We start from the raw sequence: 23,850 nt of genomic DNA, 5'->3' as shown, positions 1-23,850 counted from the left end.
GTCCTCAGCTGCCATCTCCTTCCAAGCTGCAGTCACTGAGTAGAGTTTGGAGGGGCTGATTTCCCTTCCATGGCGACTGGCTCACTTTGATTTAGGCTCACTTCCTTATTTCCTTTCCTTTCTCCTTTTCCTTTTCCCTTTCCCTCCCTTTCTCCCTTTCCTTTCCTTTCCTTTCTTCCTTTCCTTTCCTTTCCTTTCCTTTCCTTTCCTTTCTTTCCTTTCCTTTCCTTTCCTTTCCTTTCCTTTCCTTTCCTTCCCTTCCCTTCCCTTCCCTTCCCTTCCCTTCCCTTCCCTTCCCTTCCCTTCCCTTCCCTTCCCTTCCCTTCCCTTCCCTTCCCTTCCCTTCCCTTCCCTTCCCTTCCCTTCCCTTCCCTCCTTCTCCCCTCCTTTCCCTTCCCCCTCCTCCCCTCTCCCCTCCCCCTCCCCTCTCCCCTCTCCCCTCTCCCCTCTCTCCTTTCCTTCTCTCAAATGTTACAATTTTATTCCCTTTGCTGCTGTGTGTGCTCCAAACAAGTGGCTCACTTTCCTCCAGAGGCATCGAGGCCCTGCCCAGCACAAAGTACATACTGTGCTGCCCCTGAATGTCTCAATTCAAGAAGCTTTGAGCTCCCATTGTTTGCAGTTCACAGAGTTCACCTGCATTTTATTCTGCTCATCTATTAAAGAAAACAAAGTGGAGACGGGGGAGAAGGAGAAGTAGGGCTGTAAAAGCAGCAGTCGGTCAGAGAGCCCTCATGCTCCTGGTACCAGTTGTGGGCCAATCAATCAGCCTCAAACAGCTCACTGGAGGATAACTGCCCAACTTACCCAAATTTATTTTCTTTAATAACAGGATCCTCCTGTGACCCTTCAGCTATTGCTGACACAAAGCAAGGCCTGCTTGAGCCCGATATCTGCTCCCTCGCTCCCTGCTGTGTGCAGAGCAATGGAGCCATCGTCCCCTTGTTTTCTGCCGACAGCAGCTCTAAATCACTGACATCCACCCCTGTCTGTGGGGCCTGGGAGAGGCTTTCCTCCACAGGTCACTCACTTGTGACTCGTGTGTGCTCCCCCCGTGTGCTCAGGCTGGGTGAAACACACATCACCATGCCTGGGGAAGGATGTTTGTGTGATGTTTGTGTGCTCAGCTCTGCCGGGACTGTGAGCACTGAGCAGGTGATGGAGGGAATGGATGGGCACAGACACTCAGCTGCAAAGAAAAACTGATGTAAAATCTCTGAGCTCATGGTTTGGCCAAGTGGCATTGCTGGCCAGGAAACTGGTGTGCCCCAGGCAGGCAGACACTGAGATTACACAAAGGGAAATGGAAACTTTGGGATTACAGGCCAGGTCTGCATAGTGGGCAGAGTCTCAGGGCATGATATCCCATACAATGCATTTATTGGAGTCTGTGATCCTTCTTTGGAGGTGTTCAAAATCCTCATGAGGAACATGGAAGGATGCTTTTTGGAATTCTGAGAGAGAAATCCTGCTCAGGCCTCCAGGTTCAACTATAGGGCAGGTTTTTAGAAGGTAAATGAAAGTTCTTTAAAGGGTAAATGAAGGTTTCTTAGAGCTGACACATAAAACCCACATTGACCTTTGTATTTAAAACTAAAAACTTATCAAATGAAACCAGCTTTTTTCAAAGAAAAGATGTATTTTTTTTTAAGCTCAAGGACTAGTTACAAGAGGAAATTTCTTCACTTGCTTGTACTGGAGAGCAGATTCTTGGAAAGGAAAACCCACTCCAAAACTAGGAATGGCTCCACAAAGCAAAGTTTCAATCCAAACCCTTGCACGGTCCAAGAGAGGACGTGCACTCCCGGGAGGGAAGGACAGGGTGAACCCTTGCCCTGCCAAGGTTAGGCAGGACCAGGAGTGAGGAGGCAGAGAGGAAAAGCTGGAGTACAGGGAAGGAAGGTCCCTGGAGGTGCTGGGTAAGCTTGTACAGAGGGAGCACCTGTGGTCTGCAGGAATTTCAGGCATTTCCAGGTGAGGCAATGCCCTCCTTTTCTCCTGGCCTGTGTGGGCAGGGTGTGTGCAGCACACCCCGGGATTCCTGGACCCCTTGGTGCTGCAGGGACTGGGTGGAGCTGGGCCAGCACCAGAGCACCGAGCTTAGAACTGGTAAATGTCCTCTGAGGAGCTGTTACCCAGGGATCCAGGCAGTTTGGGGCTTGGCACACGCTGCTGGTAGCCTGTCCTGAACAGGATGGAGCAGGATGGATGTCTTTTTGCAGGATACATGAGCAAGCAGGGCTGCAGGAATCTCACTCACCCAGAGGGGCTGCTGCTGCTCACCCAGCACTCTGTGAGCAGAGACCCATGGTCTGTCCGTGGGGTTGTCCTATCAGTCTGTCACATATGGAACAGTTCATGGATTTCAAGCTAAAAGTTGGCACAGGCTGTGGACAAATGTGTTTTTTTTGCAGCCATTATCATGTTTGTGCTCGGATGCAAGCCAAAATGCATAAACCTTCCTGAGGACATTAATTGTCCTCTGATTGTCTGTCCTGCATTATGGGGAGGGGGGGTGTGGGGCTGTTTGGCTCTTCATAGGTTTGCTTAGTCCCCTAATCTTACAGGAAAATTATCTGGCATGAATTCTGCAAGTCAGAATGGCAAAAGTATAATTAATTCCCTGTGTGAAGTGAAAAATAGCCAATTTTCTATAGCACTGGCTTGAATATCAACAAGTCATGGAAATAATGTGCAAAAGAAGCAGACAAAATTTGCACACACACACCAGATACACAGATTTTTTAATGGGGCAGCAGTGCTTTATATGGATAAAAATGTCAATACACACCTGAAGAGCTCTTCATTCCTGGTATGTATTCAGCTGAAAGAGTGGAACAGCCTTTAAAGACAGCCTCCTTTTCTGATCAACACAGGGAATTTGTTGAAAATGTATGCTCATGTAGTTTTTTCCCTAGACACTATAATTTTGCAGGCAGATCCCTCACAGATATCTCAACATAAAAGTGGTAATGAGTTTTCTCTAACCAGGCATAGGGATTTAAAAGTAAAACACCTCTGAAGCCCAAGCCCACTCCTTTCAGTGCCTGAGGCTTTCTCTCCCTATAGCAGACTCAGGGCTTATGTGCTGTTTTCTTTACCACCTCATGTTCACTCCCACCTTGCTGAGCCCTCGGACCTTTACAAAATTATTTGCACAATCTGCACCCAGCTTTAACAGAGTTAGAGAATGAAATCCTAACAGAGGGTTTTGTTCCTCTTTGATGCCTCAAAACACATAGTGGCCATCACAGTCTGCCTTCCTGGAGACTTGCTGGAAAATGGGAATACCTGGAAGCCTGTTAAAACAGTTCATAAGGGTTAATCTTGACCCTCTGACCACTGTTGCTCTGCATGGCTGATAACTTGATTTGAAGAGGATCCAAAGGAAAACCTGAACTGCTGGCACGCTGGGGAAGCCACGCTGCATTGAAGTGAAGGGAGCGACCTGCCTTTGTTGGTTCAGCATCTGACTCCAATTTATTGATCAACCAGGCACCTTTTATAACAGTGTTAATTCACTTCATGCATATTGCAAAATCTGAGCTCCCGATAGGCTGTAGAGAAAACTTCAGCTCCTCCTTTTGTTTACAATACCTGAAGTTTGTTTATTGAAACCAAGATCAGTGTTCTCACCATGATATGAAAAGTTCTCAAAACCTTTATATCTGTTCTCAGAACGGCCATCTGTTCCTAGAGCAGCCAAGGACAGAATATTGCCTGTTTTTGAGGAAACGGTCTGAGAATCTTGTTGTTTATATAAAAGGTGGCTGAGAACCTTAATTATTTACAGAATCAAGCCTGGGAAAGGCTGCTTTTTCCCTTAGCTGAATACCTTCATGGCCTCTTTCTTTAAGCCATGCTTGAACCAGGCTCTCCACAACGCTGCACAGCTTCTCATAAGGTGTTGAAAAACACCTCTCGAGTCTCCATCCGTTGTTTTGCTACAGGTGAGTTGCAAAGCAAAGAAGAAAAGCAAGTTGTGCTCAGATAGCGTCAAATACAACTTATTAGCTGGGCCCTGGTGAATACCTGGAACAAATGTTGCACATCTGTGTGTCACCTCTCTGTAACCCTCTTGACACTTCCTGTTACATTCTGGGACAGTGAGGAAACTAAATATCACCACTGATGTTACAAAAGTTAGCGTGTACAAACAGTAAACTGAAACATCTTTTTTTGCCCCCCACTGTAGTTAGAATAATGACTGCATATTGCAGGTGTAGGTACATGCTGGCAAATGTGAATTCTTGGGTGCAACCACCCCACTATATATTACAGTGACAGTTTTGATGTTCACAATGTCATTTTCTGTGTCACCACAAACCAACAAATTAAAATGAAAAGATCTAAAAAAGAGGCTGTGTACTCACTAACCATTTTTCTTTACCTGTATATGGCCTTATTTGTGGGAATAACAGCAAGAGACATCCATCTTCCTCTTTCACCCACTTCTACTTTACACTTCACTCACTCCCAAGCTTCCTCACAATCACAGGGACTACTTCACATCTCTCCTTGCAGAAGAATTCTTAGCAAAAGGCCATGATAGCTCCTTGTGCATGTAAAACATAGCAGAAATATTAAACCAAAGATCAAAGGCAGTTCTGTTCCTCAGATATTTTCCCTGACCCTTTAAACTGGCTGGGTGCAGAATGAATAATAAGGACCAGACTCTGCCATCAATTACACCAAGTTAAATCCAGAGCAGGCTGCTGTAAATCAAGTTATTTTAGAGTTACACAATGTGTAACCGGGAGCAGATTTGGGACCTGAGTCTGCAGGCCAAAGCACCGGACTGCAAAGGGAAAATCCCACCTTTGTCCCTCTTTGTTTCATCTAAACTCTCCTTCTCTTCACAGAAGCAGCCCCATCTGCCTGCTTAGAAGAGCGCACAAAGCTAAGGCCTTTCTAAGCTATCCAGAAAGAGCTTAGAAATCCCACCTCTATGCGTTGCCAAATGGATCACAGATAAATCAGGTCTTTATTTGTGTCAAAATGCAGCCCAAAAGGACCAAACAACATCTAATTTTTATTAGCAGCTTTAAAAAAGTGGAGGCATTAATTGCCTGGGTGCAAACCTTGCTGGAGGAGAAGTAAAACCAAAAGACTTCAAGTGTTGAGTAAAAAGTGTCTGGAAGGAGATTTATTAAATAAATTCTGTCTCTTCTTTTTCTCTTCATATTTCATGATGCTTCTCTGCCTCACATAAGCCTAATGCTTTAATCCTGCTAAATATTTGCAAATTGGCACCACATCAGATCAAGACAATAGAGGGGGAAAAGCAAAGCGATGCAGGTCATGATATACGTCTTATTACAGAGATAGCATTTCACAAGATTAAAGAGGATTTTCCAGGCAATGGAGACAAATCCAGCACCAGCTTTATTGAGCAAACGTTGCAGATGCTTCACCCGTTAACATGTGGCAGTGCAAACAAAGGAGATTATCTCCTTTTCCAAATGAGCACCATCAATGCTACCATTCCATTTATTACACATTTCCCCACTCAAGTGTTCACTTTTGAGAGGAGACCTGAGGGAGGCAATGGAACAGCCTTTGAAACAGAAGCTCCAGCCTACTTGCAGCATCAGGGAAATTATCAATCTGGAATATTGCTCTTAGGAATAAAACTACCATCCAGAAAGGAAAAGAGAAATGGAGAGAAAAAAGAGCAATGCCAAGCCCTTCCATTATGGGGATTTTATGGACAATATGTCCTGAGAACCTCCACTCTTGTCAACCCAGGGAGACAAAGCTGTTTGTAAACACCAGAATGTGCTATATTTTTGTCACTTTTATTCCTAATCATCAGGAACAGAAGTGCCTGGGTGAGAAATACAGTGTGTTAGAGGAAAATGAATAGAAACCTGTGCAGCAACTGCTCTCCTCCAGTGAAAACATGCCTCTGATGCTGATAGATTGGACTGCTCGTGTTAAACCAGGACCCTAGGAACTAACACTTCCTAGCCTCAAACACCTTTTTATCCTGTTCATTACAGAAATGACAACATCAGCACTGTGAAGAACCCCAGCCGTCCCAGGGCACTGCTTGGTTGCAGCCCAGACCCTGCCCAGTGCCACTTCCATTTCTTCCACCACTCTCTCCTCTCTGGTGTTCTGCATCCAAAGCACAGGTCAATATTTCAAGCCTCATAAATGTTGAGACCTCAGCTGCGCAGAAAAGTGACACAAAGGACCCATAAGAAAGCTGCTGGGACAAGTGGATTCACTTTGAACTGTGGCAGATCAATGAGGATCTGGGGCTGCTGCCTGGTCAGCCAGTCCTGGTTCACGCCACAAAACTTTACTGGCAAATACAGCCTCCAGTCAGAACCACCTGGTTTCAATTAGGATGGATTTGTGGCACTTTAAAGGGGTTTAAAATGACTGCTTTAGCTGACCCTTCAGATGAAGAACTCCAAAAATCTGGCCTGGATCTCTAACAATAACGGTGCTTATCAAGGCATCCTTCCATCATCAGGCTTTCCAACTGCCTCCTGTCTGTTATTTCTCATCAGTATTTTGATGGTTTTGCTCCCAAAAGCATTGAATGTAACAGTGGCTTCTCTGGATTCACAAAGGTAAAATGCCTGATCACATCCCTAGCCTGCTGTCTGCATCCTGACAGTAAGCTCCCAGTGCAAAAAGGGGAAGTTTCACCTCTTTAAAAATCAGGTTAGAATCCAACTTGCTGCTTTTGCATTTTCCTGCTAAAGGCAGCAGCTATAATAATATGATTCTCAATTGTTTCCTGGCCTAGAGCAACAGTATATCAAGTGTCTCCATTGCCTGAAGTCAAGCAACAGCAGTTGTGTATTGCTGAAAATCTGGGACCACAGTCTCCCAGAAAATTAGGAATATTTTGAAATTACTGGGCCAAATCTGCTCTCTGGGTTGCCAGCATAAACATCGTATTTGCACAAGTGCCAAATTTATGATGGGAACATTTTCAGTGTAATTTTTATAAAATGTAATGAGTGTCCATTCTAACTGGGCAAATGACAGGTCCTGCATAAAATATTTGTCCAATGAGTCAAAATAAGTTTAAGTTATACTTTGAAGAAGGACATGAATATCTCTTTCTCAAAGAACTTCAGCAGGAGAACACTATTTTGTACTGCTGCTCTGCCTCCCACCTCAGCCACCACAAAAAAATTGTGGCCTCTTAAAGGCAAAGTGCAACTGAAGATTATTGCAATCAGACTTGGAATAATGATAAAGGGACTTGATTTCCACAGGGTCAGTGATCAGTGAAACCATTGAACAATCCCTGGTGAGCAACCCGCCAAAGTGGCAAAGATTTTTGTCGCACCTGCAAGTCTTGGCCAAGGGTACTGGAGCTCCATAGTAGTGTGGTGCAATAGGAAATTTTCACTGTCTGTGTCCTCCTGATGGAGGGCATGATGCAGAAAGCAGTCATTTAACTTTCATGTCATAGATCCATTAAAATTCTGGATCAGAAGAATCCCTGGGCAGTTTCTCCTTGCTGGTAGCACTCTCAGAACAGACTATTTCCCATATGTTCACACAGAGGATAGATATTACAATAAAGAGTAACATAATGGACCACACGGACAATATGGTCTGCTGGGAAAGTGCCAGTCTGTCTTCTCTGAAAGGAAATGCTTCTGGAAAGCTGCTGCTGTTCTATGGGGTAACAGCATTTTTGGGGATAAGGGAGGTCTCAGGGACAGGATTGATGGATTCCAAAAAATTTTGGATAAGGCTCAATACCAAAACTTGTTGAAACACCACCAGTAAAATATTGGGCAGTACCAGGAAGAGTGCTGAAGAGCAAAACATGGGATTATAGACTTTGCCTGCAGCTCTGCTCTCTGCCCTTCAGGAGTGGGATGGTGGGGCTGGGGTAGGCCCAAAGGGACAGCAGACAAAATGACTGAGAGGTTGGAGAAACTCTTGTGTCAGGAGATGTTATATAAAAGCTGTGACTCTTTAACTGAGGAGGAAAAAAGCAAACACAAGGGTGGTTAACAAAACCAAGAAGGCAGTTGGTTGGGTCACTGTGACACTTTCCTGGTCATCTGGCCACCTGCTTACCTGCAAACTGCTCTTCACCACCTCCTACAATGCCGGAGCTAGAGATGGTGTCTTGGAATGAACAGGGGCTCTGTTTTAAACAAATAAAAGCAAATATGTTTTTGCATAATACTTCTCTACACCCAGAGGTGTGGGACCTCTGGGCCTGGCTGTTCTGCGCAACCACACGAGCAGCAACAGCCACATCTGCTAGGGAGAAGGCAAATCCGTGAGTAAGAGCTCCATGCAGATACTGAAAGGATGAGAGAGGGATGTACCCACAAATACCTTGTTCACTTGCAGGCTTGAGTCAGATGTTAGAAAATTGATTGATTTAAACTTTGGAACCCCGAGGTTTGGCATCACTTTGCATTTTCAGCTTAAATCCCTGCATATCTTCTCAGGTGTCTGCAGCCCAGGTTTTGGCCTCCTTCTGGGTTACCCAGCCTAGATAAACATACGTGCTGTTAAAGCTGTTTCCAGGAACTCCTTCCTCTCCCTGCAATCTCTTATCTCCCATAGGAGATTGTCAGAGGGTACTTCAAAGCCCTTTGAAAATGGCCAGGGCTCTGCCTGTAACCCAGCAGATACTGGAGCCCTCACCCCCAGAAGTCAACAGCCGCCCCTGCATTGGAGCAGCCTTATCACCACCACAACAGCCAGCAGCAGGAGAGACTTTACCCCTCACTATCACCACCCAATCTTCTTCAGTCTTTGCTCTGCAACACGCTGCCATCATCTCCCCCGATTCACCTCTGTGGGTTGTGGAAGATTACGCGAAAACGAGCAGAAAATAAAAGGAGTGGTTTTCCTCAGCCCTGAGGAACAGGGGAGCCTGAAGCCTGCTGAGCTTGTAATTAAAATGTGGAAAGGCCATGACAGAGCTCAAAAGATAGAAGAATGGGACAGGCAGCAGAAAAATGCTGAGCACCAGGCTTTGGGCAACATGAGGTTTTGAATTAAAAATAAGAAAATTGCCTAGGGGAATGCAGGGGAGGGGTGGCTGTGGGAAGAGAGGGTGGAGAGCACCCTCCATCAGGGGCTATAGTCCAAGCACTGCCCTCAGATAAATCTTGTTCAGCATGCCTCTACTGTAAAACCGTGAAGTGTAGCGAGGCAGAGGAGAACGGTACAGCTGTTTTATGGTGCTATTATCCCTGCTGAACCACGGAGGACCAAGTGCCTGCCAGGACAAATGGCAGGACACCATGCATGCAGTTCTCACTCCATCAGCAACTTGAAAATGGAAATGCCAAATATAAAAGTCACATTTTTGCTTTGAACTTGTTTTTTTTTGCTACTGTTAACAAGCATCTCAGGGGCTGGCATCACTGGAACAGGCTGCCCAAGGAAGTAGTGGAGTCACCATCGCTGGAGTGATGTAAAAGTTGTGCAGATGTGGCACATAGGGACGTGGTTTAGTAGTAGATGTGGCAGTGCTGGGTTAATGGTTAGACTTGATCTTAAAGGTCTTTTCCAGTCTAAGTGATTCTATGACCAGGCCAGGTGGTCACAGAGAGCCCAGGGCACACACATGGCCAGGGTTGTTCCATCATGACAGGAAAAGTAGCAGCTGTCTGGACAAGGACCATGCTTTGTCCCATGTCATATTTATCCCATCTCTATTAACCCAAATTGGCCACTGCTGCTAAAATGACGCTCCCAGAGAGAAGGTCTTTAGAAAATTGGAGTTACCTGAATGAATTGTGGATCAGGAGTGAGACACATCAGATATGTATGTGGGAGATTCATCCCAGGGTACCACAGAGACCAGCAAAAGTCTGAGCAGCAGGAGAGGATCAGTATTCCTCCCTCCCAGTGAAGCCAGGGGGAAAGTGCTACAGAGAGGCAATATCTCTATAAGTGTGCCTGCAGTGCCAGAAGCTCAACAGGGATCCCTGCCTGAGTCTTTTCAAGGCTACATAAAGTTTTACAGGTCTGCAACTCTGCAGACCTGGGTGATTCCTCCTTTGCCTCCAAATAATATCAGGATCCAACCAAAATGCACAGACCAAGGGAACAAGGGATACCTGGGGACACTCTGCAGCACTGGAGTCTGAATCAGTGTCTAAGACAGGTCTCCTTCAGCCAGGAGAGCTCCTCAGGTTGGAACAGTCCCTTGCAGATCAGCAGGGCTGCTCCTCACGCTTCCTTCTCTAGACACATTTCCCTTGCTGAATAAAAAGCTGCTCCAAGCTGAGGTTTTATGCCTTTTTTCATACACATCACGGATCTATTCATCCTGTTAAAACTGTGGAGAAATAAATCAGCAGCGCTGAAGAATACCCTGCCTCAGACAGTAAAATTCATTGGATTACACAACTGCTTGCTCTCCAGGTTATACATAGAGGTCTGCACTAACTGGGTAATGAACAACCCTCAACCATTATATTTTCCTGCTGGCTGCCAGCAATGTGGGAAGCTAAGGCTTCAGAAGGTCTCATTGGATCTTGAGGCCCTGCTGCTGGCCTGAAACCCATCCTGCTCTTTCAAAAGCATTAAATAGACTGGGACAGTCAGGCTGATTGATGCCAGAGGTCCACCTCATCCCACATGCTGTCTCTAGTCAGCACAGATGCTTAGGGAGAGAATGTTAGAACCAAGAAAATGCTGAGTGATTTTTCCTCCAAGCTTCCAGCTATCCACAGCTTTCAGGCTTCCCAAAGAAAAGGCTGTATTTTAATACCTAACAGCCCTCCTTGGGGCTGTTCATTTCCTCATGCATTACTCTAATTGTGCTTTTAATCTGCTTATGACTAAAGTAGGTAAAAGTAGTGTCTATCACTCCCCCTTGCCCTGGAGTCCTTTTGCCAGCTCTCCTGAGGTTTATAATGTCTCACTCTTTCCTGAGTAGTTATTTTTCCTCTCTCCTCACCTTGTTCCATGCCAGGGCAACACTAAAGGCAGAAGTTGAGATCTCTTCTGTGCAAACCCCTAAGCACATAAATTACTAGAGCTCAGAAAGATTGCTCAATTGTAGGGCCACTCAAATGCTTCAGCAAGGTTCAGTGTTTAAGCATGATACCTATGACAACATTAGGTCAGCTCCATGTGGTCATACAAAAACCCTGTCCCCTGCAGCACTGCCCCCCTCTCTGTGGTCAGTAACTGGAGTCTAGAAAGAAAATAAAAAGCAAAGCAAGAGTGTGGTGAAATGTCCTTACAGACACCTTGTAAGGAAAAACTGTCACATTTGTCAATGTCTCATCTCCAGTCAACCTTCAATCCTACCCTAGAAACATCTGCAACCCACTAAACACAGTGGGGGGAAATGGTGTAAGTGCCTTTTTTCTCCATTAACAAAAAAACCTCCAGTTTGTATTTTTCCTAGCAGTTTAATTTCATATGAAAGTTCCTCTCTTGGGAACATCCATCCATCACAAATCATCAGCTGTTTCAGCATTGCTGGGAAACCTTAAGTACAGTGGGCTTACTTCAGTAAGCCCTTATCAGCCTCAGCTGCCAGCCCATCCAGTATCTGAAGCAGGGCAGCTGAGGGAGCCTTTTGATCACAGCAGCACACCCAGGCACCAAGTCACCCTGGGGTAAAGGATGACCTGAACTGCCTTAGCCTTGTCCAGATGCCGGGCTGCACAAGACAGCAGCCTGCCTCAGCAGAAAATCAATGCCCCACAGGTAGCAGAGGGATTTTTGTTCCAGGATTTGGCAAGAACAGTTTCTGGACTCTAAGCTAGCACATCCCCTTTTCCTGCAAAGTCAGCACACAAAGGTGGGGTGCCTTGGTCTCCAGCCAGCACACCTCAACTCCACTCCTGCAGCACAGGAACCCCATGGAAGCAATCTCTGAAGGCATCACCACGGGCATTGGTGACTCAACAGCAGTATCCCCAGAAAGGAGCCTGCTGGCAGGCTGGCTCTCGGGCAGGGCCACTGTGCTGCAGGCACCACCAGGTGAACCAGCCAGCCTGGCACTTAACAAAGAGGAGAAGCCAAGGCTTTGTTCCAGTGAGGAATCAACCATGAGAAAGAGGAACTGTGCATTGACCTGACTTCATGCAGGTTGTGTGCATTCCCATGGTTGAAAATGCCTTGGCCTTATAACGCAAGAGACAGGTGGCATGGGAGGGACACCTGGTATGCCATCCCCAGCATGCTGCTCCTCTCAGCTCCCAGAAAAACAAACACAATGGTGACAGGTTACAAACTTTGGCTGGTGCAGAGCAAAGCGCCCTCTCTGGAGCAGGACACTGGATCCATGGGAATGCCTGGAGGTCTAGATGCTGCTCCCCACTCAGCTAACACAATGGCACTGAAGGGTTGAAGGCTTCTGTGCCACAGTCATGCAGCTCCTGGGCACAAACAATCTCAAACCTCACTCGCCTTGGCCCTGGCATGAGGGGCAGGACCCAGGAAGGAGTGGCATGACCTATGGTGTCAAAATGGAGAAAGCTCTGCTTTTCCAGAAATGCCCTCTGGCTCCCCCAGGACACATTTGGCACAACATCAGCAGGCAAACACCCCAGTTATGCTGTGCTCCCTGCCACTCACCCCACTTTCAGGGCCAGGCACAATGAGCTTGTCCACGCCTCACAGGGCCACAGCAAGATGCTGTGCTGGCAGGGAGACAGAAAGCTGGCCATTGTACCCTTCCCACCCAGCCTAGCCCCTGGGGCTGGGGCAGTGCAGAAAAAGGCTGTATTTTCTGGGCAGAGGCCTTTTGCTGGGGCACTGGGAGCACAGTCCCAGTATTTTGCTGGGTATTAGCCCAGTCCATGGCCAAGAGACTGCCTTCCAGCCTCCTCGAGCACGCAGCAGAGGCAGACACATACACAGGTCAGAATTTATTTCCAAATACCTCATTTATATCATTCTCACATGAAATATTTCTTTTGGAATATAGCCTACACTCAGAAAACAGAAGATAGTTTTTTTATAAGGCACATCAGATTATAGACTACATAGAGGCATCTCCCCCTCATTTATGCTTGTAAAATACTGGTAATTTTAAAAGTAAGATTTCTAAAACCTAGACCCTGTGTGGCCCCACGTAGAGCAGTATCCATAGAGTTATTAGACCTCAGTTTACACACACCTAGTAAAGGGCTATAACAAGTTGTATATAAATCACATCTTCAGAAACAGTCACAGCTGGCTACATTCAAAAGTAATGCTACTCCAGACTATGAAACAGGCTGCTTATAAAGTATAACCTACTGCTTCCAGTTCAGCATGACACCAAGCAGTATGATCTTGCGGAGGAAATTTTGTTATTTTTGTAAATGGAAGCTGCTCAGATTCAAGCCTGTCTCCTCATCAAACCCACATTTTTTGAGCGACTGAGACTGTTTTTCACAAGGAAGCCAAGCACCCAGGAGAAATCTAGCTTTGTTTTTCTCAAAGATGTTGGCATGACTGCATATCTGAAATCCTGTCAAAGCATTTGAGTAAGAAATATAAAGGCTCAGATGTTAACTTCAGGACTAGTAAACATTAAACCATTACCAACCAGATGCAACCAAGTCAAAGGAATCCAGTTTCTGTGCTACGGAAACTCTTTTTCCAGGCTCTTCCAGTGCAGAAGCCAACATATTTTTATTGAATTAGGCCCTAGGTAAAGATTTCCATCCCATTTTCAAGTTTTCAGTGATGGAACATTACCCATTCTGCACTCATTCTTCTGTAGAGAAGGAAAAAATACTGTCTGTGGAGCCTATGCCAATAGCCCAGAATCCATTTACATAGTGTCATTTTCCTTAATGGGCCAGGAGGTAAACTGTGGTCAGCTTTATCAACTCAAACAGCCCCTACAGTTCTTTGTATCAGACATTGATTCATTTCTGATGAAAAAAGGTTCTGGCCTTCTGTCACTACAGTTTAGTTTAAGAATAAGGAAAAGGTCACTTCAAGGCTAGGGCCAAAGGGAACAAAAAAGAAGTATAATTTGATCTTGAACTATCTAGAGGAGGGAAAAAAGTAATTGCGGCCATAAAAGAGGCAGACAGACAGCACAAACTAAATGTCCTCTGCAGAACAGGTTCAAATACTGACCCTTGCAGAGAGTCACATTATCATTTGGGTCTCTTGAACTCACTAGAACTGCAATTAGGCTGAGTTCAGTAGGAACCAGATTCAGTCAGAGAACAGGTCACACTCAGCTCTATGTTGATCCCTCAGCTACATTTTAGGCACATTTCAATTAATCTGTTGGACTGATCTGGGAAAAAAAAAGGATTATCAGTTGTATTTCAGGGATGGCCTCAGACAATTTCACAACTATGAGCTTGGACAAGATTCAATCACAAGTGACTGTTGCCTTTAGAAGGGAAACATTAACTTGGTTGGAAACAGCATCATGAAGAGGACGCAGTAGCCTCAGTTTTTGGAGTCCAGTTTGTTATAAATCTCAATCTGTCTGATTTGTTATTTGTTTAGCAGCCTTAAAAGGTAAAATGGGGCATCCTGGAATTCTTGGCTGTAGACTTAAAACCAGATGCGGTTTATATGGTGCTGCACAGGTATTTGTTACATTGCAAAAAAAACAAAATTAAAACCCCAACACAACAGTATTTACATTCCTTTGAGCTGAAATAGATGAACTGTCGTCATGTCTGCAAAAACACAGAGGAAAATGCCACTGCTCGAGGTAGCGAGTTAAAAGCTTGGTCATGTTTTTGGGCTTCCACTCGGCTTCCTGGGAAAGGCAGGGGAAGGAGGACAGAAAGGACTTTCTGAAAGTCAGGAGGTAACAAATGAGATGTCAGCTCCATAAGGGATTAGGTTCCCTCACCACAAGCTGAAGGTATACCCATGACCTTTTTAACCATGGCATTTGCGTATAGATTACACTTCTTGCATACCCTTTTAAAAGTGATCCCTAAGAGCACTGGCTTGGGAAGACACAAAGAGAGCAGGAGTGGGGTTTAAAGCTAAAAATGTCAGTTAGGAGGCACAGTGTTATTTTTCCCTTTGATCGTCCACGTACAGAGCTCTACATTTCCACCGTTGCTTGTGCGTTCCTCATGCAAAGCCCTGGCAGTGAAGGCCTCTGTTGTGCTCCGCCCCATCACATACACCTTACAACAAGTTGAATCCTTTGGACAAATCCTTCTATGCTCACAGACACATGGTGCTTTTTTTTTTTTCCTTAACAAGAATGTCTGGTCACAAAACTGGGTGCCAGACCTGATATATAGCAATTATTTAACTAAGAATCCTTCTGCAATCCTCAAAAGGGCAACTGAGTCATCCAGTAGCAACATTTACACATACATACAGATCTACACTATACACTCAAGACGACACAAATTGAGATTTCAGCTAATATAGCCTCTATTGATTTCCTCAGAGCAGCACTCCGGTCCTTGCAGCCCCTATACAAAACAGCAGTACTTTTTCCACCAGGATTTGGAGAGGTTTTTCATCTTGTCTGGAGTCCTACATTTGGATTTCTTTGGTTGCTGCTGGGTATCCGAGTACTGAATGCCAGCCACGATGGCTGCATCAAAGACCTCCTTGAGGTTTTTCTGAGTCAAAGCGGAGCACTCGATGTAGGACACGGCTTTTATTTCCTCAGCACAGAGCTTTGCAGCCTCCTCCGAGACTGGCTTTTCTTTGCACTTGTCCAGCTCGATGAGGACTTTGACATCCTCGCGGAGGTCTGACTGTGTCCCAACCAGGATAATGGGTGCCTTGGGGCAGTGGCAGCGAATTTCAGGAACCCACTTCTCACTCACGTTCTGGAAGGAGGAAGGGCTCACCACGCTGAAGCACAGCAGGAAGATGTCCGTGTTGGTGTAGCACAGAGGCCGGAGCTTGTCGAATTCATCCTGCACAGAACAAAACCGTGTTAGCACTCCACAGAAAGAGCAGCTCCAGTCTGCCCTGAGCCTTGGTGAAGCTGAGGACCACCTGCCACTGCCACCTTGACAGGCACCCCAAAATGAGCACCCAGACCACCACTCAGCAAGGTGTGACCCATGCAGAAGCCACCTGTACCCTGCCTGATGTCCCATGGCTGCCAGCCAGCGGGCACCCGGCCACCATCAGGCACACAGGACAAAGGTGGTGGCTTCCCCACATACCTGAGATTTTCCAACTAATGCTGCAGGTTATTTCAAGTGCTTAAATATTTCCTCTGCTCTTTGTACACAGGCCCTGTGCCCTACTTGAGCAGAGAAGCAAGGCTGTGGGAAGCAGTTACAGCACAGAAAGGCACAAACTGAAGAGGGAGAGAGCACTTTCTCCAGACCCACCTCTGCCAGGGTGAGTCAGTGAGCAGCTCTGAGGAGGAGCACCACATACCTCAAAGCTGCTCTGCTGACAGACCCGGGCAAGGGCAAAGCAGATATGCAGCAGCATGTGTACCTTTGTGGGTACCTTTCCTGGAGTCAGCTTTTAAACTGGTAACTACTTAGCAACATCCTCCAGGATATGGGAATAATTTCCCTGCCATTGTGCCCAAGGATTTAAATCTGATGGGAGCAATAATGACTTACAATGTGCAGGCTTAACATGCCAATGGCATAGAGTAAGAGCTTTACCTTTCCCTCCCACCCATGCCACATCAAACAAACTGCACACGGGCCTCCCAGCACTACCTTTCTGGTTTTTTTCGTTTGGTTGTTTTTTTTTTTTTTTTTTTTTTTTTAGTGCAAACTCCAGCAAAGCAAGGCCCTTTTTCAGCTTCAGGATGAAGCCACAAGTAAGTCAAACACCTCATGGTAACAAAGGTGTGCTGACCCTCAGGGAAGAATGCAGGTAGAAGCTAGGGTTACTCCAGGCAGGCTGCTTTTATGCTGACAGCAGGATAAAACCAGGGTAGCAGCCTGAACAGGTAGGATTTGCCTCAGCGGCAGTGACATTTAATTAAAATGGACCATGTTCTCAAATCAGGCACAGAAACATAAAGCTGAATATATCTCTCGGTTTACTGATGAATTGCGAGTTGCATGTTAATTTTTGAGATGTGAAATTTTGCTTTAAAGCCTCTGGAGGCCCAGGATATGCAGTGTAAAGCGTCCTGAAGCCTCAGGAATCTTGTTCTGCTCAAATGAATTTTTTGCAGCAGTATCTCTGAGAGAGACAGAGAGACATTTATAAAACACTAGTCAAAAAAGTAAGATCCATTGGCTCTCTTGATTCTCAGACTGAGTCTCAGAGGAAACCAAGCTCTCACCACTCGGCTCAAGAAAAACCCCACATTCACTGAGAGATGCTGCTCTGACCAACAGGGCTGTTTGCAGAAAGGCAGCTTGCCATGTAATTGCCTCTTCTTGCCACATGTGAAACCTCAAAAGGGCTCAATTAAATGGGTTTGGAAGCAAACCCTGGATCTGATGGGTTTTTACTAAGATGAAACAGTTCCCTTTATATCCTAAGTACACTTCTGCCATTTCAATGGTAGGTACATGGCCTGCAGCGATTCTACACCTCTTCGGGCTAGTGATGCTGAAACAGAATTTCCTGCTGCCAGGAGTGGTTTTTTTAGCTCCAGATTTCAGCAGCCATCTCCCAGCAGCAGTTCTATCAAAGTATCCAGCCAGGAATCTTTTTACTCAGGACAATTTCTGTCAGTTTAGATAATCCCTTCATTTTAAAGGCAGTAACTTCACTCATTCCAGCTGCACTTGGGCCACCAGAGCAAACACCTTAACCATTAAGGGCAGGGAAGGCAAGGGGTGACAGGACCTGTTCATCCCTCCTGCAGCTTGCAGCTGCATTTCCACAGGCACTGCATGTCCACAGGCTGTCACCCGATGCCAACTTCACCTGCCATGCTCTGCATATGAACATGCACAGCCAAGACTGTTGCAGTACCACCCCATCTCTTCAGCAGGACACAAAATCATGGGACAGTTCTGCTGTTTGACTTCATATCACTACCTGCAGAAGGCTGTTTGTAGGATTTTAGCTCTGCTTGGTAGGGCACACTGCTGTCTACTACTGCATAGCCCTTAAAACTCCATTCCTAACTAGGGCACCCAGCTATCACTCATCTAAATAGGTTTGTATGTTAAGACCACTGAGATTTTTCAGCATGGTTTTGGTGAAAGCATAGACCTAGATCCACAAAGCTGCACAGGACTCTAACTCCCATTGCCTTCAAACAAGCAGTGAGGTAGCAAAATATTTTTGGCTACTTTTGGTTATCCAGCCTCAACCTCTGGCAAGCAGTGTTGCACACTGCTCAAGATGGTACAAGCCTGGGTCTTCCAGAAAATCTGAGATGGTAAAACATGGAATTTTTTTATGTATCAGCCAAAGTAGGAGATGAGACGCATCAGCTACCCTCATCCCTTCAGGTTGCAGATTACAGCAAACCTCAGCTCTGCAACAGCAGCCCTTTATAAATGGGTGGGAATGGTGAATATGAAGCCTCCACGGACAACACCCAATAGTACTTTTTTCTCCCTCCAGCTTCGATCCCTTCAAAAACACAGTCTCTATCTCTGGACACCTACAGATGTGGTTGCTTTGCATGCATATATGCCAAACACCCCAATTCTTAAACCCCCAGTTATTTAGCAAAAATAAAGACTGTGACAACTGCTCAAAGAGAAAACCAGGCGGCTGTTGAATCCCCAATATGTTCAGCATTTCCAGTCAGGCTAAGCAGAGCTGCAGCTTGAGCCAGCAGAGCAGCAGCCTGTGCCCAGCCCCTATACGGAGAAACAGTCCGTCCCCCACCCTTCAACAGACAGGCAGAGCAGTGAGTCAAGCAGCAGTGAAAATGACAGCCGATAATAACATGATCAAACACTGGGAATACTTTCAAATCCATGAAGTCATTTGCAGGACTACTTTGCGCAACAGCAACAACTTCTCCCCTCCCGCTGTCACTTAAATCAAGTACGTGGCTCCACTGACCTGACCAGCTGTGTCACAGAGCTGAAGTCTCACCGGCTTCCCATCGACAGACACAACAGCTTTTGGAGAGAAAGAAGGGAGGGGGGGAACTATGGTGAATTCAACTTTACATGTTTTCCATTAAAGAAAAAAATTTAAAAAGTAAGATTTACCATCCCTCAGCTCTAATAGCCTTTGCTTCAATTATTTTATATTTAACAACTTAGCCGAGCTGGAAGGGAGTCCGTCGCTAACACAAGCACTCCCTTCAGTGCTTTCCGATTCCTTCTACTACAAGAGATGAGCTAGGCAGTGACGGCACAAGTGCTCCGCAGGCAGCGCGGAGAGCGAGCCCGGCAGTCTGGCACATTCTCCTGCTAGAGGGGTTCAGCTTTATTTCCCCGTACACATTCAGCACGCCCGGGACAAGAAAAGCCGCCGCTGAACCGCAGAGAAACCCCTGCACCTCCCCCTTTGCAAAGGCGAGAGAAGGCGAGGATTTAAGCTTGCCCTTTAGGCGTTTCAGATATCCCCGAGAGCGCTAAGCTCTCCACCGGAGGGCTCCCAGTTAAAGCCCGCTGCCAGCCTGGCTCCGTTACACCGGAGACCGGCCGGTGCTGCTGGCTGCGATGGCAGCCTGACAAGCTCGGTCCTGCTCCGTGGAGTCCTGCTTCCCATAGATCCATAATGAAACCACCGAACCTGGACATCGCGCCCCCTCCATGCACTGCAGCCACGGCCCCTGAGGCGGCACGCTCCCCCATGACGGCAGAATCCCCTCCCGCCGCCCCGATGCCCGCGACCGCCCCGGTCACTTACCGGAGAAGTTGTCGAAGGCGGTGGGGATGTACTCAGTGGGGTACCCGTTCGTGGTGTAGCTCACCACCAGGCTGGTCTTCCCCACCGCGCCGTCCCCCACCAGAACGCACTTGATGCTGCGCCGCGGCTCGGACCCCGCTCCGGCCCCGGCTCCGGCCACGGCCCCGGACCCCGCCGCCCGGCAGCGGCCGCCCAGCGCCGCTCCCAGCGCCGCCGCCGCCCGCCCGCTGCGCACCCTGCGCGGGGGCACCGGCGGCACCTCGCAGCCGCCCGGCGGCACCGGCTTGCTGATGTATCCCGCCTCGCCCTCCTGCTGCGGCGGCATCCGCGCGGCCACGCAGAGCCCCGCGGCCCGGGGGGCGGCGCGCTGCCCGGGGCCGCCGACCGGGGGGCGGCGAGGCGCGGCGGCGGAGGCGGGGGGCGAGCGGTGCGGGGCCCCGACGGGCCGGCAGGAGCGGCGCGACCGCCGCGAAGCCAGCCCCGGCGGCGCTGGCGGTTCCCGGTGGCGGGCGGTGGCGGCAGCTCCCAGCGCGGCGGCAGCTCCCAGCGCGGCGGCGGCTCCCGGCGGCTCTGCTACCGCCGCGCCCCGCGCGCCAGAGTCCCGGCCGCCGGCCCCGCGCCGCCGCGTGACATCGCCGGCGCGGGGAGGAGCCGGCGCAGCCCGGCCCGGCCCGGCACGGCCGCCAGGCGGCGCCGCAGCGCCCCGCCCCGCACTCACCGACGGCCGCGCGCGGGCACAGGGGGCGGGCCCCGCCGCGCGGCCGCGCTCCTCATTGGCCCGCTCGCCCCGCCGCGCACTACCATTGGCTGGGTCCGACGGAGGGGGCGGTGCCGCCCGGCCCCTCGGGGCTCGCGGCCGGCCCTGCCCGCGGAGCCGCCGTGTGGGCCCGCCCGGCCCTGCCGGCAGGGCGCGGCTGGCTGAGGGGAGGGCGTCGCGCTCAGCTGGGCGGGAGAGCCCTGGAGTTTCCATGGGTGCTCTCGGCGTATTTGCCGTGGAAGCCGCTGAGTGGGCTCCCACCTGCGCGCATCGGGGAGGGGTAAACTGAGCTGTGTGCCCTAGGAAAGGGGGCTCCTCATTTTCAATAATTTGGCCATGGAAAGTTTTGCAGCAAAACGCTGAAAATGAAAGGCTGATGATTAGCCTAGTTCGGTTCTCAGTTGGAAACGTTATTAACGCATTTCTTAAGGGAACCTTAAAAGCACCATAAAAATACGAGCCACACTACCTGGAGAATCTGGGGTGCCTCATTTGACAGGCAGCAAGTGCATACATCTGAACTTACCCAAATCGATATTGACAAGTCTATGGCAGAGTTACAATTTCAGTTTACCATTTTTAACACCCCTGAGTTGCCACTGAGTCCTGAAGTGCTGCTTCCCCATTTCCCTCGGTGAAGTGGAAACCCATGTGAGGCAGCGCGTGCTACAGCTGCCCAACATCCCATCCGTATTTCCATGGTCACTAGAGCTGACGTCTTCCTGCTCCTTTAAACCCTGGAGTGGTGTGGTCTAACCACTTAAGGCCCTGCCAAGGCTCACGTCTCATGGAAAAAAGCACCATGTACAGCTGATCTTTTCGTAAGTGCCCTGGCCTCTTCCATGGGAAGAGTCACTAGCTCTCCATTGGGCCATGGCTCTTTTGCACATAGACATTTTGGACATTTCAAAGCAGGGCCAAAGCAGGGTCCTGCCTGGCTGAAAGCAGCTGCAGAACCCCCAGGTTGGATACGCTGTGTGTGCAATTGAAGGTGTAGGAAAAAACATCTCCGTGGAGCCCCATGTCAGCTCAGCAGCACCCACTCCCTGCAGGGAGCGCAGCCAGGCAGGGATGGAGCACAGCAACCAGCAGAGCGTTGAGGCTCAGTGTGACCCTCATGCTCAAGACCCATAGGGGCCATTGACCCTCCTGTGGGACATCCCAGTCCTGCAGAATTACCTTCCCTTAAATGAACAAAGATGGTGCTGTCACATATGGCATTGGCCCCAGAGAGAGCCATCACAGGGCAACCGGCTACAGCCAAACCCAGCTTCCCATTGGGTGCTTTCCTACATTTGTCCCTCTGTGATGAAGCCTGTGAGAGATCACCCAGACAGCTGAGCTCTGCCAAGGTAGAAGGACTGGAGCAGGAGCCTGCCTGCACTCAGGCTTATACTAAAATACCTGAAATGGCTTAATTCATACCTTTGATTATTTTGGTACAAGTCCTCGAGGGGAAGCCAAAGTTAGAACAAAAGCATTCTATTTTAATTTGGTGTAATTATAGCCTGTCTACCTAGAAAAGCTGAATTGCTTTAGTAATACTACTGCAGCTAATTCCCTAGAGTATGCATGCAGTTGTGCCAGGAAAATGTTGATTTGGCTTATTCTCATGGGAAAAGGGAAAAACATGATGTGTGCATTGCAGGTTGCTTTGCAAACAGCTGCAGCTAGTTGAAAGGTTACGGCCATGTCAGCTTGCTGCCACACTTGTTCTTGGGTTTGCTGCCTCCATAACAGAGCCATACAGCAAGCGTGCTCCACGGCCACCTGGCTGCAAAATCACAGCGTTTCATGCAGTACTGGGTGCCTTCAGCCCTGCAGGGGTTCCCCTGAAAGGCCTGAGATTCCTGTGTGGCTGCTGTGCTGTACTGGTGAGGGAGCTCAGAGCTATCTGTGGCGTGGTAACATCTTGAACTCAACGCTGTTTCAACAGTATAAGCTCAGTATTAGAGTGATGCAGGTGACAAATCACATCCCTGATCAAAGTCAGGTACCAACCCCAGTAACCAAAATTGCCTAGACTCACCTTTTCCTTAAAGTGAGAAAAAAGGAAAATTGATTAATTGCACAGAAGCTTGTGTCCCTATTTCTGAATTGAAAACAAATCGCTTTTCAGTGAAACTCTGAAGGTAGTCAGGATCTGCTTAAAACAAGGAATATCTTTAGTAATTTCTGGTGAACTGCATGGAGTGTGGAGCCTGGATACTGTTATTTCTGGTGCATTTCCTCCCTACTGCTCTGTGCAAGGGGCAGAGCCACGTTTGCAGCCCAGCATTTCATTGTTATTCTGTATCATGGTTCCCAGTGTATGCCTAGCTGCGTCTCTGGACAAGACAAGGCATTGCTGGCAAGAGGCATGCACATTGGGAAGAGGTACAGCTTTCCAGGATCTAGTTCCCTCAGAGTTCATTCTTCAGGCTCTGAGCAGCACCCAAGAAAGTTGTCTCCAGCACACATGAGCTTTCATAGAAAGGCCCATTGTGCCTGAGAAGTGGAGCTATCAAGAGGAGTCTCTATCTCAAAGCCAAAATTTGTGTTACCCTTCTGCCAGAGCCCAGCAGCTGGTAGTTTTCCATCTCCTGAAATCCAGAGGAACTTTCCAGCTCAGGGAACAAGAAATTGGAGAAAAGTCAATAGACCAGACTAGCTTCATACCACATTTGTGCAAGGAAAGAAATAAAAGGAGCACTATAATTATATTTTAACTACCTTTTAGTCTCAGCAGCATCCCATAAATCAGGCACCTTGTTAGTACTGTGGAATAACATGTGATGCTGGAAGTCAGCACGCACTAAGTATGCTGGCAGTAAAGACTGCAAAGACTGTAAGCTGGTTGGCTTTGGCCATCTTGGGCAGTGTATCCTGATATGATGAAGTCACGACAGCAGGTGAATTTATGTCCATTTTGTCCAGTTTTGGCAAAGAGAGGGTGAGCAGATGTACTGCAATCTCTGACACCACACCAGGACGTGGCCCAACTGAGGGCACAAGGATGTGCAAGCCACGTCACCCCTTACTAGCAATGGCAAATGGCAAATTCGCGTCCTGGATCAATGCCATGATGAGAGCTCATTAAGATGCACAACCACAAGGAAAACTCCTCATAAAAAGATGCATAACCACAAGGAAAACTCCTGTAGGTGGGAGATGAGGGGGCAGGCGATACGCACTGGGTGACAGCCCATTTGAACGGCACTGAAATATGATGTGAGAAATCTCCTCATGCAATGCTGCAAGCAAAAAATGCCACTTGTACATTTTTAAACACCTTCAGCAGACAAGTACAGCTGATGCATTGAGCTAAGTAGGCTGCAGTGGGATAGCTATAAGAGTCTGCATTGTTTCTGTGCTCAGGGAGGGGGGCGTGAGTGGATTCAGAGCTGCATGGTTGCCCTATACTGTAATGTACCCTGCTCAGTACAGAA

General features: G+C 48.0%; 1 protein-coding gene across 1 annotated transcript; it reads right to left on the bottom strand.

Moving 5' to 3' along the window:
* Window positions 1–12,829: 12,829 nt before the first annotated feature.
* Window positions 12,830–20,187, bottom strand: RHOU (ras homolog family member U). Its single transcript, XM_064708535.1, has 3 exons — window positions 19,666–20,187; window positions 18,868–18,926; window positions 12,830–15,827 (listed from the first exon to the last, which is right to left on the bottom strand). Exons 1-3 carry the CDS (start codon window positions 19,988–19,990, stop codon window positions 15,372–15,374), a joined length of 840 nt encoding a protein of 279 aa, XP_064564605.1. The 5' UTR covers window positions 19,991–20,187; the 3' UTR covers window positions 12,830–15,371.
* Window positions 20,188–23,850: the final 3,663 nt, after the last annotated feature.

Source organism: Zonotrichia leucophrys, chromosome 3, assembly GCF_028769735.1.
Source record: "Zonotrichia leucophrys gambelii isolate GWCS_2022_RI chromosome 3, RI_Zleu_2.0, whole genome shotgun sequence".
In the NCBI taxonomy this organism is placed as follows: Eukaryota; Metazoa; Chordata; class Aves; order Passeriformes; family Passerellidae; genus Zonotrichia; species Zonotrichia leucophrys.
The sequence above is the reverse complement of the archived record's forward strand: the minus strand, read 5'-3'. Positions and strand labels throughout refer to the sequence as shown.

What these genes read in the sequence shown, in the direction of transcription:
- RHOU (XM_064708535.1), bottom strand. Translation starts at nt 19,990, where the DNA reads ATGCCGCCGCAGCAGGAGGGCGAGGCGGGATACATCAGCAAGCCGGTG. An exon ending in CGCCTTCGACAACTTCTCCG is followed by an intron (nt 18,927 to 19,665) that starts GTAAGTGACCGG and finishes TCTCTCCAAAAG; the next exon opens with CTGTTGTGTCTGTCGATGGG. An exon ending in TCTGTGACACAGCTGGTCAG is followed by an intron (nt 15,828 to 18,867) that starts GTCAGTGGAGCC and finishes TGTTCTGTGCAG; the next exon opens with GATGAATTCGACAAGCTCCG.